The sequence below is a fragment of the Hydra vulgaris genome, chromosome 14, assembly GCF_038396675.1.
Source record: "Hydra vulgaris chromosome 14, alternate assembly HydraT2T_AEP".
In the NCBI taxonomy this organism is placed as follows: Eukaryota; Metazoa; Cnidaria; class Hydrozoa; order Anthoathecata; family Hydridae; genus Hydra; species Hydra vulgaris.
Window position 1 is genome coordinate 22,318,854 of NC_088933.1, and position 14,708 is coordinate 22,333,561.

The 14,708-nt window shown below is 26.6% G+C and overlaps 1 protein-coding gene across 1 annotated transcript in view; it reads right to left on the reverse strand.

Moving 5' to 3' along the window:
- Nucleotides 1–14,708, reverse strand: part of LOC105845686 (general transcription factor 3C polypeptide 1) — a 141,230-nt gene that overhangs the window by 14,928 nt on the left and 111,594 nt on the right. Inside the window, exons 28-29 of the mRNA XM_065817745.1 lie at nt 4,358–4,494; nt 3,462–3,539 (exon numbers count right to left, since the gene is read on the reverse strand). Of these exons, the coding sequence (XP_065673817.1) occupies nt 3,462–3,539; nt 4,358–4,494 (215 nt within the window). The remainder of the gene's footprint in view (nt 1–3,461; nt 3,540–4,357; nt 4,495–14,708) is intronic.

The following is a 14,708-nucleotide window of genomic DNA, read 5'->3' on the forward strand; positions in this document are numbered from 1 at the left end:
AAAAGAAATTATTTTAGAATCTTGAGTATGCTTCTGGCTTGTTACATCATTACCATTTAATTTAAATAATTTTCTTTTTTATTTAAATAAAAAAAATCTAATTTAAATCAAAAAAATCAGATTTTTTTGGTTTTTAAAATCATGATTATTTTCTAATCCTGTCTAACAAAGTTACAAAAAAATGAAATTTAAAAAAATCGAATTAATCGCATTCAATTAGATTAAATTCAATCAGTTTCAGTATGTTTGAGACAAATATTTTAGCAGTCAAAGTCATTTACAAATAGTTTGTAGCTAATCTTAAGTAAATACCTCTCATTATGCTTTTATTATAGATACATATACTTTTCGCCGTTAAAAAACACATGGCATTTGCAAAAACCTCAGACTCATTACAAAGATTATTAAAAGGCACTCAATAAGTTCCACATATATTCTGAACATCTAAGATGACTTATATATTTTTTTGTTTGTTTCAAGAAAAAACATTCTATCTTTGTAATAGATACAACAGAAAAAAACCATGAATTTTTCTAACCCAGTTCTAAGCCGGGGCTAAAATAGCTAAAACAAAAAAACCAAAAAAAAAAGCAAAACAAAAAAAAACAATAACTTACTATATGTGCGCTATTCTTAGTTTTCTAATGGGACGATTCTGCCTCATTTCTTATTGGTACATTTTGTTTTTAACAAAAATTACTGTAAGTTTTCTGTTATTATTAAAGTTATTTATAGACCATAAATATTGTAGACCACAACAGTGCACTGCATAATTTGCAACAACATAATTATATTATACATGTCTGTTTACATTTTATTACAGAGTAATATGTATAAATGGTAAAATGATAAATCAGCTAAAGGCCTAATAGTATACATACATGTTTGAGCATGAATCTTATTGTGTTGAACTTCTAAGAATATAAGGTCTTAGTCTTAACCTTTACTGTCTTGACTACATCTCTGGGTTTTACACCAATTAAAACAAAAATCGAAATGAAAGTTTATTGTTTAAAAGAAATATTATACAACAAATCATAATTTTTTTTTAATCGGGAGCCTGATTTTATTTGATGATATTTCATAAGTTATCATTACGATTATTTGGTCCCAATTAAAACTACACAAATTTATCAAGAGTCAACCAACATTGATCTGGAAATTTATTAGAAATGATTTGATGAAACTGCAAACTCTGAGAATAGATTTATAGAACCTAGAGACAAACTATTGTGAAAAATAAATAAAGTAATCAGAAAAATTTGAATTCATTTATCCTATTGAACCACTGATTATGAATTGAAAGATTCATTTGATAGTTAAAGACATGGTAATGTTTGTGTTTCCCATCTGGTCAAAAAAAACACGTGACTTTAAAAAAAAAAAATTTTTTTTTTTTAAGAAAAACCTGTAAATTTTTAAAAATTGATTTTAAAACTTATAGAAATTTAAAAAAATACAAATCCAAGAGTCTAATTTACCAGAAGTGAACTATCATTCTGCTTGAAAAATAGATACAAATAGATTGCTGAAACACTTTGTTAATCCTTAAGATATTAAAAGTTTAAAAGTACTAAAATATTAACAATTTAGGCAGGACCAGATTTTTTTAAAAATTCATCAGAAAATCAAACTAAATACAAAAGTAAACATTACAGTATTATATATATTACGTGAAAAGTTTCTGAAGAATTCATGCAAAAAAATATTTGTGTTTGTATTTCCAAGAATTGGTTTTTCAACCACAGAAATAATACATTCCTCACTTCACAGTAACCATAAGTAACCACATTATGTCACCATCAGCAGGCCTTGTTAAGAAGTGTTAAGATTCCTAACTTTTAAAATTTCCAAACATAATAAAGAAAAAATTGCAAAATGGAGCATTTTAAATTTTTAGATAATTTAAATTAAATTTAATAGGATAAATTTAAATTTATTATTACTTAATAATAAATTTTATTTAAATATAATTAATAAAATTTTAATTCAAAATTTTTTAAAAACAAAAAGTAGAAAAAAATTGATTGTTTTTTTATCAATAAAGAAAATTATTTCAATAAAATCAAATCAATAAAAAAATTATTTATATAATAATAATATAAAAATATATATAGATAAAAAAACAAATCAAATCAATAAAATAAATTATTTCATAATTGGGGTGAAAATGTTTTTTTTACTTAATTGGGGTGAAAATGTTTTTAATTACTGATTAATTTCAAAAGACTGTTTAGATAACCTAATAAAAATTATTTTTTATCAAACTTAATTTAAGTTACTTTCTTATGTTCGTTTTGCATTCAACAATTTGATTATTTATAGTTTTATTTTATTTTTAATTAATTAATTCTTCATTATTAATTCATTAATTTGTTATGATTTATAGTTTCAAGTCAATAAATTTTTTTCCAATCTGTTATGAAAGTGCTAAAATACAAAAGTGCTAAATGCACTTATAACTGCATATATGTGCTTTGCTGGAAAAAACATAATCAAGCTTGTAGGCAAAATTATTTTAGAGAGCTTTATATAACAAATTTATGAAAAGGTGATTTTTTTTTTAGTTTTAAAATTGCTTTTTAACAAAATTTCTTTCATTATCATTAAGTTTTTAGAATGAACTTCAATTAGAAAAGATTAACTAGTTTATGTGTAGTAGGCAAAGATTTTAATAAAGCCAAAATGTTAAAAAAAATTGTTGGTAATTTTTATTTATTTGACCATTAAGAATGTTTTTAAGGAATTTTTTTCCTGAAAAAACATATTTAAATTTTTTTTGATAACAATATTGTTCAATTTAAAGATATTTTATAAATATTTAATAAATATAAAGACTTTAAGCAACTTTTAATGTGGTTTCAAATTAAATTTAATTAAAATGCAGTGTTTTAAAGTACACAACTGATGTAAGTTAACTTTTAGGATCCAATTATAGGATATTGAGTAAAGTTACATTTACTTGCATTATACTTTTCCATTACGCAACAAAATCTCATAACAAGGCTGGTATCAGTATGTCCCCACAAAGTATCCATAAGTACATCACCACACACTAACCATAAGTAACCACATTATGCCACTATCAGTAACCACAGAAAAACATACTCGGCACTAAGATTGACAGTTTAAAGTAAAATGTTTTCTATAAGATAACTTTGTTTATAACAACAAATTTGGTAGCCAATCATAAAGCAATCATAAAACATAAAATTAAAAAGCTTTAGTTAATGCCACAACGCAAACGAGTTAACAGTCTGTTTCAGAGTATGCCAGGACTTCTAAGGTCCAAAAATATCCTAAAATTTTTAAAACTTTTTAAAAAAATTTAAACTTTTTAAACATTTATAAAGATCAAGACTACAAGTTCAAAAATAAAAATTATTATTTAAGTAAAAGTAGAAAAACTGTGATTTTTTTTTAAATTTCAATACCTAATAAAAACAGTAAATAATGAATACCATGTTGAAGTTAAGCATTGTTTGTATATGAAATTCAGAATTATCTAACAATGATTTCGGCAGGTAACTAAACACGCTCTAAAAAAAAATTAATATAATACATAACTAAAACTTATATATATATATATATATATATATATATATATATATATATATATATATATATATATATATATATATATATATATATATATATATATATATATATATATACATACATACATACATACATACATATATATATATATATATATATATATATATATATATATATATATATATATATATATATATATATATATATATATATATATACATACATACATACATACATACATATATATATATATATATATGTATGTATATATATATATATATATTTACATATATACAAATATATATACAGATATATAAATGCAGCATTAGATGCACACGGTTGGCGTCATAAAAAAACAGCAAGTTGCGAGGGTACATACATTGACTATCAAATAGCCTGACACGCAACAGAGTGCTGCTACATTGACTGAGGGTTTGTCATGGGGCAGCAATCTTTTCTTTCATTATTATTTGTTTTTTTCTTTTTTTTTCTGAAAAATTAAAGTGCACTTTTTTACCTTAAGAGAGCAAAAATATTAGGAAATTAATAATATATTAATATTAATAATATTAAAAACCTTACATATGGATTGAGTATAGTATAGTATAGATTATATATAAAATCATTTTAGCTTATAGAAAGTTAATATTACTAATAGTATAAATATTACCAGTATTACTAATATATAAATATGATATTATTATATTATATATATTATATATATAACTAATTAAAATTACTAATATAAAAACTATTGTAACTGTTTTTGAAAAAGCAATAAAAAAAACTAAAAAAAAACCTTGAATGCTTTTCTTGATAGTCCATTCACACCAGCTAATTTTATTTCGTTAAGAATTGATAAGTGATGCAAAACAGTATCTTCTGATAATTTCAAATAAATACTGATAATTTTACAATATTCATCAGTAGTTATACCTATAGGTAGGAAAATGTTATTAAAAAACTAATCTTTTTTAAATGAAAACATTTGCTATAAAAAAGATGGAGATTTATTCTATTTATGCATACATGGTTAAGAGGATTTATTTTATAATTGAATTCTTAAAACCAAAGCAATTGAATAGAATCTTGTTGAATCTTGAACAAAAATGTTTGAAACAAGACAAAGGAAACAAAGGTTGATAATAAGAATTCTTACTTTTTTGTGATTATTTAATTTTTTTTATTGAAAGAAATGAAAAAAACACATCAGTTGTTCATCTGCTATTTTGACCCCTCTTTGCATTTTTAAGCTTCTATTACTTATGTGGTAAATTTTTATAGTATATAGAATTAAAACCAACCTTTAAACAACTAAATAAAAAAGATTTTGTAGCTTTATAGATTAAAAAATTTATTTTAACAACATTTCAAAGAAATACAGATACCTTCATCAAGTTATAGCATATAAAAAACAGTAATAAAAAAAAAAAAAATGATGTAGTGGCTTCATTGATCATGCCTGATAAAATTAAATAATTACAGACAAACAGAATAGTAAGGAAAAATTCTTTATTTTGAGCCTTGCATAACTAAAAATAATTGTAAAGTTCTGCAACTAAAAGTTCATTTTACAATAACTTAAGAAATAAAACTTATAAGAATTTTATACTAAAAAAAAAAAAGAAGATATTTGTCCTTTACAAAAAGGTTAGCTTTAATAAATAAAATTGTTATTTCTAATTTTTGCTCAGTGAGGCATCCAAAAAGGAGGCCTCATAGAGCAATAGAAAATTTTATAAAAGTCTCATATAAAAATTTTTAAAGTTTTTAACAAAATAAACTTACTTCAAGAAAATATTAATAAACTTGTAATATAATTTTGTTATGCAAGTAAAAATACTGTAATAGGGAAAAAAATCACAAAAAATACCACATCCCTCATTCACCTAACCCCTCCTCCTTACTTTAGCCTCAATAAAAAACCCTCCTGCCCACTTGTCTTTATGAGTTAAAAATTATAATATTTTGAAATTCAGGGAAATTTAAAAATATGCCCCATCGCTAATCTCCTTTTTCTTTCCCCTCTCCAGCCTTATACCCCTCCCATTTACATAAAAAATTAGAATTAATGTATAAATTTATTATTGACCTCAAACATTTTCAAAATAACATTTTGTTAATTTTTTACTAACATAATTAAGCTTGTAATAAAAGGCTGTATATTAGATAAGACAAAAAAAGCATTCATATATTTTGCCTTAAAATTGATGTTTGAAACCTACATTCTAAGCTGTAAAAAGCCTCCCAAAAAATATCAAGAAGACATTACCATTTTGACCATCAAAGTACCACTAAATATATTTACTTAGTGGTACTCATTCTGCTCACTAAATATTGTTATTTAACGACAAAAAAATGCAAAATATGCAATAAGAGTCAGCATAAATAAAAAAATTGAAATAGGATATTTTAAGAACCACGAGAAGTTAGAGGTTTAACTTTCAAATTTCACTGGTTTTCACAAGTTTTCACTGGTTTCAAATTGCGTGTGACAATTTTAAGTTGCACACCTGGGAAATACAACAAAAATACATGATATGTATCACAAGGATACATATATATACATATACATATATATATATATATATATATATATATATATATATATATATATATATATATATATATATATATATATATATATATATATATATATACATACACACAATACATTAAGTTGAAGATAATATAAATAATTTATTTATTTTGTTCTATATCAACCATTTATTTCATTAGACAACATGTTGCCACTACTTAATATAAATTCATACTATACTGTATAATACTCTATAAATATTATCTAAAAACTCAAGTCAAGTCTCACTTGACTTGTCATTCAGCAAAGTCTCATTGTTTTATTGTATCTGTCCCTGCATGCTCTAAAAACTTTTATTCGTCTAGATTTCTCCACCCGCACTTCAATGCTTTGGAACTCTCTCTCAACTTCATGTTTTCCTGACTCAGGCAACGTACAGTTTTTTAAATCTTCTGTCAACCATTTCCTTGCTTTTTCTAGTAACTCCCAACTTAAGAGTGGTTGCTTGCAGCCTTGTTGGGAGTGAATCAGAATAAAAAATTAAAAAAAAAATTATTAAAAGCAGACAATACAATTAACTGTTTGACTGTAGAGGACATGCAGATTTCAAGCTTACAAATTATTTCTTAACTGCCTCCTAGTGTTCATGTAAGTTCTTGTATAGTTTGAAGGTGCCTCGCAGTTTGTAGCACAGAGTAAGTGTTTGCTGGCCATCAAACTCACGCTTCAATTATGGATATGTTGCACCATCTGTTAAGTAAAATGTCCAGCAATTGTAATTTGGGGTACAATCACTGCCAGTGGCTATGCTGAATTACACCTTTTACAACAAAGTAAGACTGTCAATTACAGAAATTATTTAGAAATTTTGAAGTACATTGTGTCTAATTGGTTTTAAATTAAAAAGTTTAATATTTTAACACAAGAGTTGCCATCAAGCAAAAATTTTCAAGACATGGTTCCAAAAAGATGCAGTTAAGTTCTTGCCATTTAAAAACTGTTGGGACATGGTTCCAAAAGACATGGTACCAAAACAAGACATGGTTCCAAAAAAATGCAGTTAATGTTCTTGCCATTTAAAAACTGTTGGGTAAAATTGAAAGCAGAATCCTTTATGAAAGTGTGATGCCATAAGAAAATGCCAAATAATTGTTGCCTCAATGATGCAAAGAATAGAGGCTGTTATAAAAGTTCAAAGAGGTCACAAAGTACTTTTTTATATTATGACTTTATAATTCTTTTAAGTTCATGTCTTTTTTTAAACTCATGTTTTTTTTAAGCTAATGTTTTTATGGTAATAAATATTGAGTGGTCAAATAATTTCAGCCACAATTGTTGTTTCAATAAAAAGTATTATGCCAAACTTTTTATGTATATTATTATGCATAAGCTTTTAAAACCTTTTTGGTGAAGTTTAGAAGGTCATAAAAGAAAATAGTTCCACTTGATAACAAATTAAAAATAATAAGTAAGAACAGGGTTGAAAGAAAGGAATTTAAACTAAAAAAAACATATTTTTTTGGTTAAAAATCCATTTAAAAAAAAAAAGCTATATTTAGTAAAATTTCTATTTAATATAAGCAATATATATTTAAATATAAGTAATGTATATTTGACTTGAGTAAATTATCACTCTTACTCATGGTAAAATAGTTTTACATTGTTGAACAGTTGTTTTACTATTATTTTTTACATTGGAATGAAGTGCTATCATGTTATCCATTTAAATATACTTTAAATTGATATTTGATAAATTTTAAGTCTTACTACCTTTGCTGACTTCTTTTAAGTATAACATTTTTTGAACAATATTTGATAAAGTATTTACTAATAACGATATTCCTCTTTAAACATATAACTCAAATGAATGACACATGCGGTTTTGCAGATGTAGAACATAAATTTCTAACAAACTTTGGATGTCTTAAGCTGACCAATTACATTTACATTTACTAACTTAACTAGCAACAGTTGTTTTGTATACTATTTGATTCAAATAAAACCACAACTTATACCCTGTAGCAACATCATGTAGTCTCCATAGATTTTTTCTGAATAAGTATAAATTTTTCATTTACTTACAGTTGATGTGTAGAAGTATTTTCAAAAGACCCCTTTTGCATCACAATGAGACCTTGCGATGCAAACTTTTTCCAACACATTATCTCTGGTATATAAATTTTTCAACCCTTTTCCTTTTGATTTAGATTGATTAACTTGTAGGGTATCCAGTGCTTGTTTTCTTTTTTTTTAAACATTATAGTCAACACAATTTATTGGTGTCAGAACTTCAATTGTATAATGTATTGTATGAGGGTTTTCTTTTATAGCAACATAAAGTTGCTAAATATTCTCAGCTATATTCACAGCGATATTCTCAGCTATATTCACACTTTTTTGATGCCCTCAGTTTTTTTATATCTTTCTTAATATAACAATGATTAGATAAGATGGTTCTTACTAAATATTTTTACTATTAACTTAATGTCGAGTTTAAGGTTGTGGATGTTGTGAATTGCACAAAATATTTCTTATTTCTAATTCTTATTTCTTATTTCTATTTTATCTATCAATATTACAATTGTAATTCATCAATATTTGACATTTATTTAACATTTTATAGAGAAAGATTAGATTTGCTGCTTAATTAAACTCCATCAACTCAATCCTCCATCATCAGTTGTTTCTCACCTGTCAGTTTAAAACTTCTTGTAATTTCTTCATCAGAAGCTGGTGCATTAAAGGATTCTTTGATGCCCATTATAACTTCCAAATCCAAAGATTCGGAATTTATAATGGGCAATTCAGAAGTAATAACCATAATAATCATAATAATAACAGTAATAGTTTACAACTAATAAAAACAATTATGTTAGTTACAAAGATAATAATACCTAAGCAAAAGCAATTAGTGCTTAGAGGTGGTTGTTTAGGGGAGTGCTGTAAATAAGAAGCTATACCTACATTTATACATTCAGTCACTCTCAAATACACACCCACACACAAAGATTCGCACATATACATATATACACATACGCATGTATGTATAATAAATAAACACATAATTAAGTAGATATATTATACATAGACACATATATATATATTCTTATAGGACACAGACACAGACATATAAGCACAATGCATGTAAATATACAAACAGGTTCCGAAAAGGTAACTGAATAGGTTTAAAAATCAGGGAAAACTAAAAACTGTTATAATTTAGAAAAATAGTCAAAATTAATTAAAGATATAAAACAGTGATGATGTATTAGAACTTTATTGATTGTTTTTTTGGAGGATAAACTATTTTTTTGGTATTGACAATGAAAGCATTTCTAGTAATGTTTGGAAGATTTATTTTTATTGAAAGTGGGGGAGAGTTCCAAGAGTGAATTGATTGGTATTTAGTAGATTGGATACCATATTTGCTTGTCGTTTTTTTTTGAAGATAGAGCTAGGTTATAACAAGATACAGATGTAAGATTGTAATTATGAACATCACTTGTGAATTTAAAATAGTTGTTGAAACATAAAAGATTTTATTAAATTTGTAAACATAGTACTTTGTTTTACTTTTGTTTTTAAAATTTATTCTTAATTTGGCCTATACCAACATTTTTCAAAATGATTCAATCCATGGTTTAAACCAATGATACCAAAATAACAAGGGTCATTTAAGTATCACTTGGAAAATCTTAGTTCAATACCATTTTCGAAATTGAATCTCAATTGCTTAGTTACAACAAAGGTGATTACAATTAAATATCAAAATTTATTTTATCAATCAAATATAATCTTTTATTTCTATGAAAACCTTGATATATATATTTAAGGGGTTAACAGATTCAATCTGTTGACCAGCCTCGCACCCCTTCTTTACCTATTAGGCTGATGTAGATGTATTTATAATACATAGCTTCCAATTTAGGATGATGAATGCTGGATCCTCTTGACTCATTGAATAGGTTTTGCTTGTGTCACTAGGCAACTTATTCTATTATCTCCTTATGAGGGTGAATAAGTTGCCTGGTTGCGTTCTACCTGATATTCTCTATCAGCAATTCCAAGTCAAGCCTCACTCTTCTCCATGGATTTCCTCACACTGTGCTGCTACAAATTCAAATCAAAACCATTACTACTATATCTATCAGCAAAACAATTCTCAAAAAAAAAAAGACGTCTGTTTACTATTGCTAGAAACCATTATAAAAAGGTTTAGTCTAATGCCAAAGCCTGCTATTCTAAGGTCATGAAATCTTGTATTTCGTCACAAAAATTAGGCTCTCGTGACTTCTGGAGAATCTATAATAGTATCAATAATAAGGGTAAATCTGTTATTCCACCTCTCTTGTATGGTTCAGATTTTGTCACCTCACCTAAAGCTGAACTAATGGCTAAGAACTTCTCATCAATATCATCTCATGATTTCACTAGTTCCGTTCTACCTGATATAGTCAACAAACAGGTTAATCCATTGCCTAACATTTGTATCACTCTAGCTTCTGTATCTAGATTTTCTGCTTAGACTCTTCTATAGCTAGTGGACAATATACCTGTTATAGTCTTGCAGAAGTGTTCTCCGAAGCTGTCATCTACACTTTCAAAATTATTTAACAAGTGCTTATCAGAGTCTTGTTTTTCAGTCCGCTGAAAAGCAGCATCTGTTATCCCTATTTTTAAAAATGAAGAGCAATCTGACTCGTCTAACTAACATCCCATTAGCCTTCTTCCTATCATAAGTAAGGTTTTTGAATCTTTTATTAACAAACACTTAATCTCTCATCTTGAATCTTAACTTACTTTCTGGCCATCAATATGGATTTTGATCTTCTCGTTCTACTGCTAATTTGTTAACAGTAATAACCGATAGATTGTAATTACAGGTGATAACTGAACAGTATTAACTGATAGATGTGAATAAGCTAAGCTTAGGAAGAGGCTGATAGATGTGAAGAAGGTTATCGTTCTCAAAACTTCTAAAGCTTTTAATAGATTGGCATGCTGGTCTTCTCCATAAGCTCACTTCTTACGGTGTATCAAGTAACATCTTTAAGATTATTGAACCCTTTCTTACCAATCGTAGTATAAATTGTAGTTATTCTCGATGGACAGCACTCTTCTTCATATCCTGTAACTTCAGCAGTTTTTCAAGGTTATATTTTTGACCCTATACTTTTTTTAATTTACATTAACAATCTCCCAGAAATTCTCACATTGGGGTGGCATTGTTCGCTGATGATAATACCATTTATTTTTGTCTTGATAAGAATTCAACACTCTCTGATTACTTGGAGGGGGCATTTGAGCTTAAAAAGGATCTCATTTCTGCTACAGCATGAGGCTCTTAGTGACTGGTGAACTTTAATTCAGATAAAACTCATTTTTTTTCCAGTTAATTGTTATTGCAATAATCTAGATCTTTCTATATTTATGAATGGTAATGTACTTGATGAGTCATATACTTTTCATCTTCTAGTATTTCTTACTTTTCTTACTAATATATTCTTACTTTTGATCATTTCTTGAAAACCATATATCAAATCCATTGCAAAATTAGCATCTCTTTATCATGCTTGCCACTTTCTTACACCGGATGCTATTCTTTATCTCTTTAAATCTCAAATTCATCCTTGTATGGAATACTGTTGTCATATCTGGGGCAGATCTTTGAATGATGCTCTTTTTCTTTTAGACAAGGTGCAAAAATGCATTGTAAACATAGTTAGACCTGTTCTTGCAGCCAACCTCCAACCATTATCATAATGTCATAATGTTACTTCTCTTTTTCTTTTCTATAAATGAATCATTGAATGTTAAAAGGGCGGAAGTCCAATTATGTAAACTTTCAGAAAACTAAAAAAACTGCATTTTCTGCCATAGTAAATTTTTGTTAATGGTTAAACAATTTTTTTTTGAAGAGGATGTTTTTTACCATGCAGTTTTTTTTAGTTTTCCAAAATTTACATTGGACTTCTGCCCTTTTAACATTCACCGATCAAATACTGTAATGGGCACTGCTCCAAAGAACTTGCGTCTCATGTGTCATCAACTAAAATTCATTCTCATGTTACTCATCATTCAATTAAGTCTGGCCATCTTGTGCGACCATGGCGCAGTGGTTAGAGCGCTTGCTATAGAAGCGAGAGATCCAGGTTTGAAATGAGCTCTGAGCATATTTTTGCGTCACGGTAAGGAAGGAGGCGTGAACTTCCTGATTAAATGCACTTCCGCGGAGCTCTGTGACAAGACCGTTAGGTCTTCTTGGGGCACCTAAATAACAAAAAAACAAAAAAAAAGTCTCATCCTTTTACTATGACTGTTCCTAAGTGCTCCAAAAAATCTTATTCGTCTAGTTTTTTTCACGAACATCAGTCCTTTGGAATTCGCTTCCTTTATCTTGTTTTCCAGACTCATATAATTTGCAATTTTTTAAGACATCTGTTAATTGTTATTCTGCTTTAAAAACTTCCTCTTTTCTCTTTCAGCAACTTTCAACTTTAATAGTGGTTGCTCGCTGTATGTATACTTTATATGGATAACTTATGGCTACAACTATGATAGTAACAATAAAATGCAACGACTTTGCAATTAGCAAATGCCTTTTTCTCAATAGAAATAAATTTTCAAAACAAGAATTACAGATGTGTAAAGTATTTTAGATTCGGTCAAATTGTTAACAATAACAAAGCATTTATAAAATGCGAAAACTTTTAATGGGTAAAGTGCGAGAATAAACAGCGACTATTGGGTTAGGAGGTTTAGTAAATGTATCAAATGATTTATGGAGAATATGCAAAAAAAGTGATGCTACATTGACAAATGATTTGGGTTGAGGCAACAATTGGAATAAAGGTAGAAGAAAATTTCTGCATTTTACCTGTGTCAAAAATAACATATTGTGATTTTTGACACAGGTAAAATGCAGAAATTTTACCTGTGTCAAAAATTTTGGGATAAGGGCTGTGATTATACTTTCACAAGTACAACCACAGCCCTTATCCCAAACTTGACAATTGCCATTTTCGTGGCAACTGCAAAAAGATTCTTAAGCATATTAAAAAGAATTAAAACACATTAGGAAAAACTTTAGCACAAAACATTTTGTCTAAACCTAATAGTTATTGAAGCAAAAATAGCAGCGCAATTAAATTTAAAAGGTGTAATTAACCATATTGAAGATAAGAAAACTTTCATTAGATTTTCTACTTACATAGCGTATACTGGTTTTTATAAATTTATAAAAACAATTTTAATTGAATTAAAATTGTTTTTATAAATAAGGTTTTGCTTTCATGCATATTTTTTTTCAAAAAGACAGAAAGAAAGTGTGTGTGTGGGAGGGGGGAAGGAGGGGGCTTAAGAAAATTAATTTAGAGGCCCAGAAAAAAAATTTTGTAGTAGGAAGTGGAGGAAGTGTGTGGTCCTTTTTTTGTCACTATGCTACTGATGTTACCTAACGTCAAAATAAAGAAGCTAGTCAGGGCAGTTAAGTACTTTATATTATTATTTAAAGTTTTAAATCAAACTGAAGATTTAAATTTTAATATTTTAACTTTAATACTTGGCCATAAATTTATTTTTCTTTTTGCACAAAAATAAAAAAAAAATAAAATAAAAAAATTATATAATCAATAATGGCTTTCAATCTGCCATTTTATTTAAATCTAAAGTTTTATACTGAGAAAACATTTAGATTATTGTATGCAATAAAAAGATCATAGTTTTAACTTACACCTTTTAGTTTTAAAAATTGTCTTAAAAAAGTCTAAATCTACAGAATGCTTTTTCCTGCAACAAGATGATAATAAAATAGTTGAAACTATATGTACTATATATACATATATACATATATATATATACATATATATATATATATATATATATATATATATATATATATATATATATATATATATATATATATATATATATATATATATATATACATATATACATATATACATATATACATATATACATACATATATACATACATGTATATATGTATGTATATATATGTAATTTTTTTTGGGAGGTAAACACAAAAAATAATGATATTTAAACAAGTTACTTTGAACATCTCCATTAAGACAAAAAATTATCACATGCAGTGCTTACTAAATGTTTATTAAGCACAATGCAATTTAACATTTTTATAGTTTTTTTCTGCCAAATAGTAAATCCAAATAAGTCTGATTAATCAGCTTAGTTATATATTAGGTAAATATATATTAGGTTAAGCTTGATTTAGTGGTTAACCATGGTTTAGCTTAGTAGTTAACCAAATCTATTGGTCATAAAAATAAAGCAGGAAATATGAGCTTTAAAATTAGACCTTAAAAATCAGTAAAACAAGGAATAGCAAAAAATTCAAAACAAGGAATAGCAAAAAATGCACGAAAAACATATACTTCATTTAGAACAGTTTACATGTCAAATAAAAAAACAGAAATAATATAGGGGAGAATAAATTAACTTCTCCATTTTGATTTGAAAGGGTCTATTCTAAACACACACAAAAAAAGAGAGAGCGCAACAAGTGTACACACAAATATTTATGTTCAGATGCAAATATTAAGTATTTATATTCAAATATAAATATTATATATTT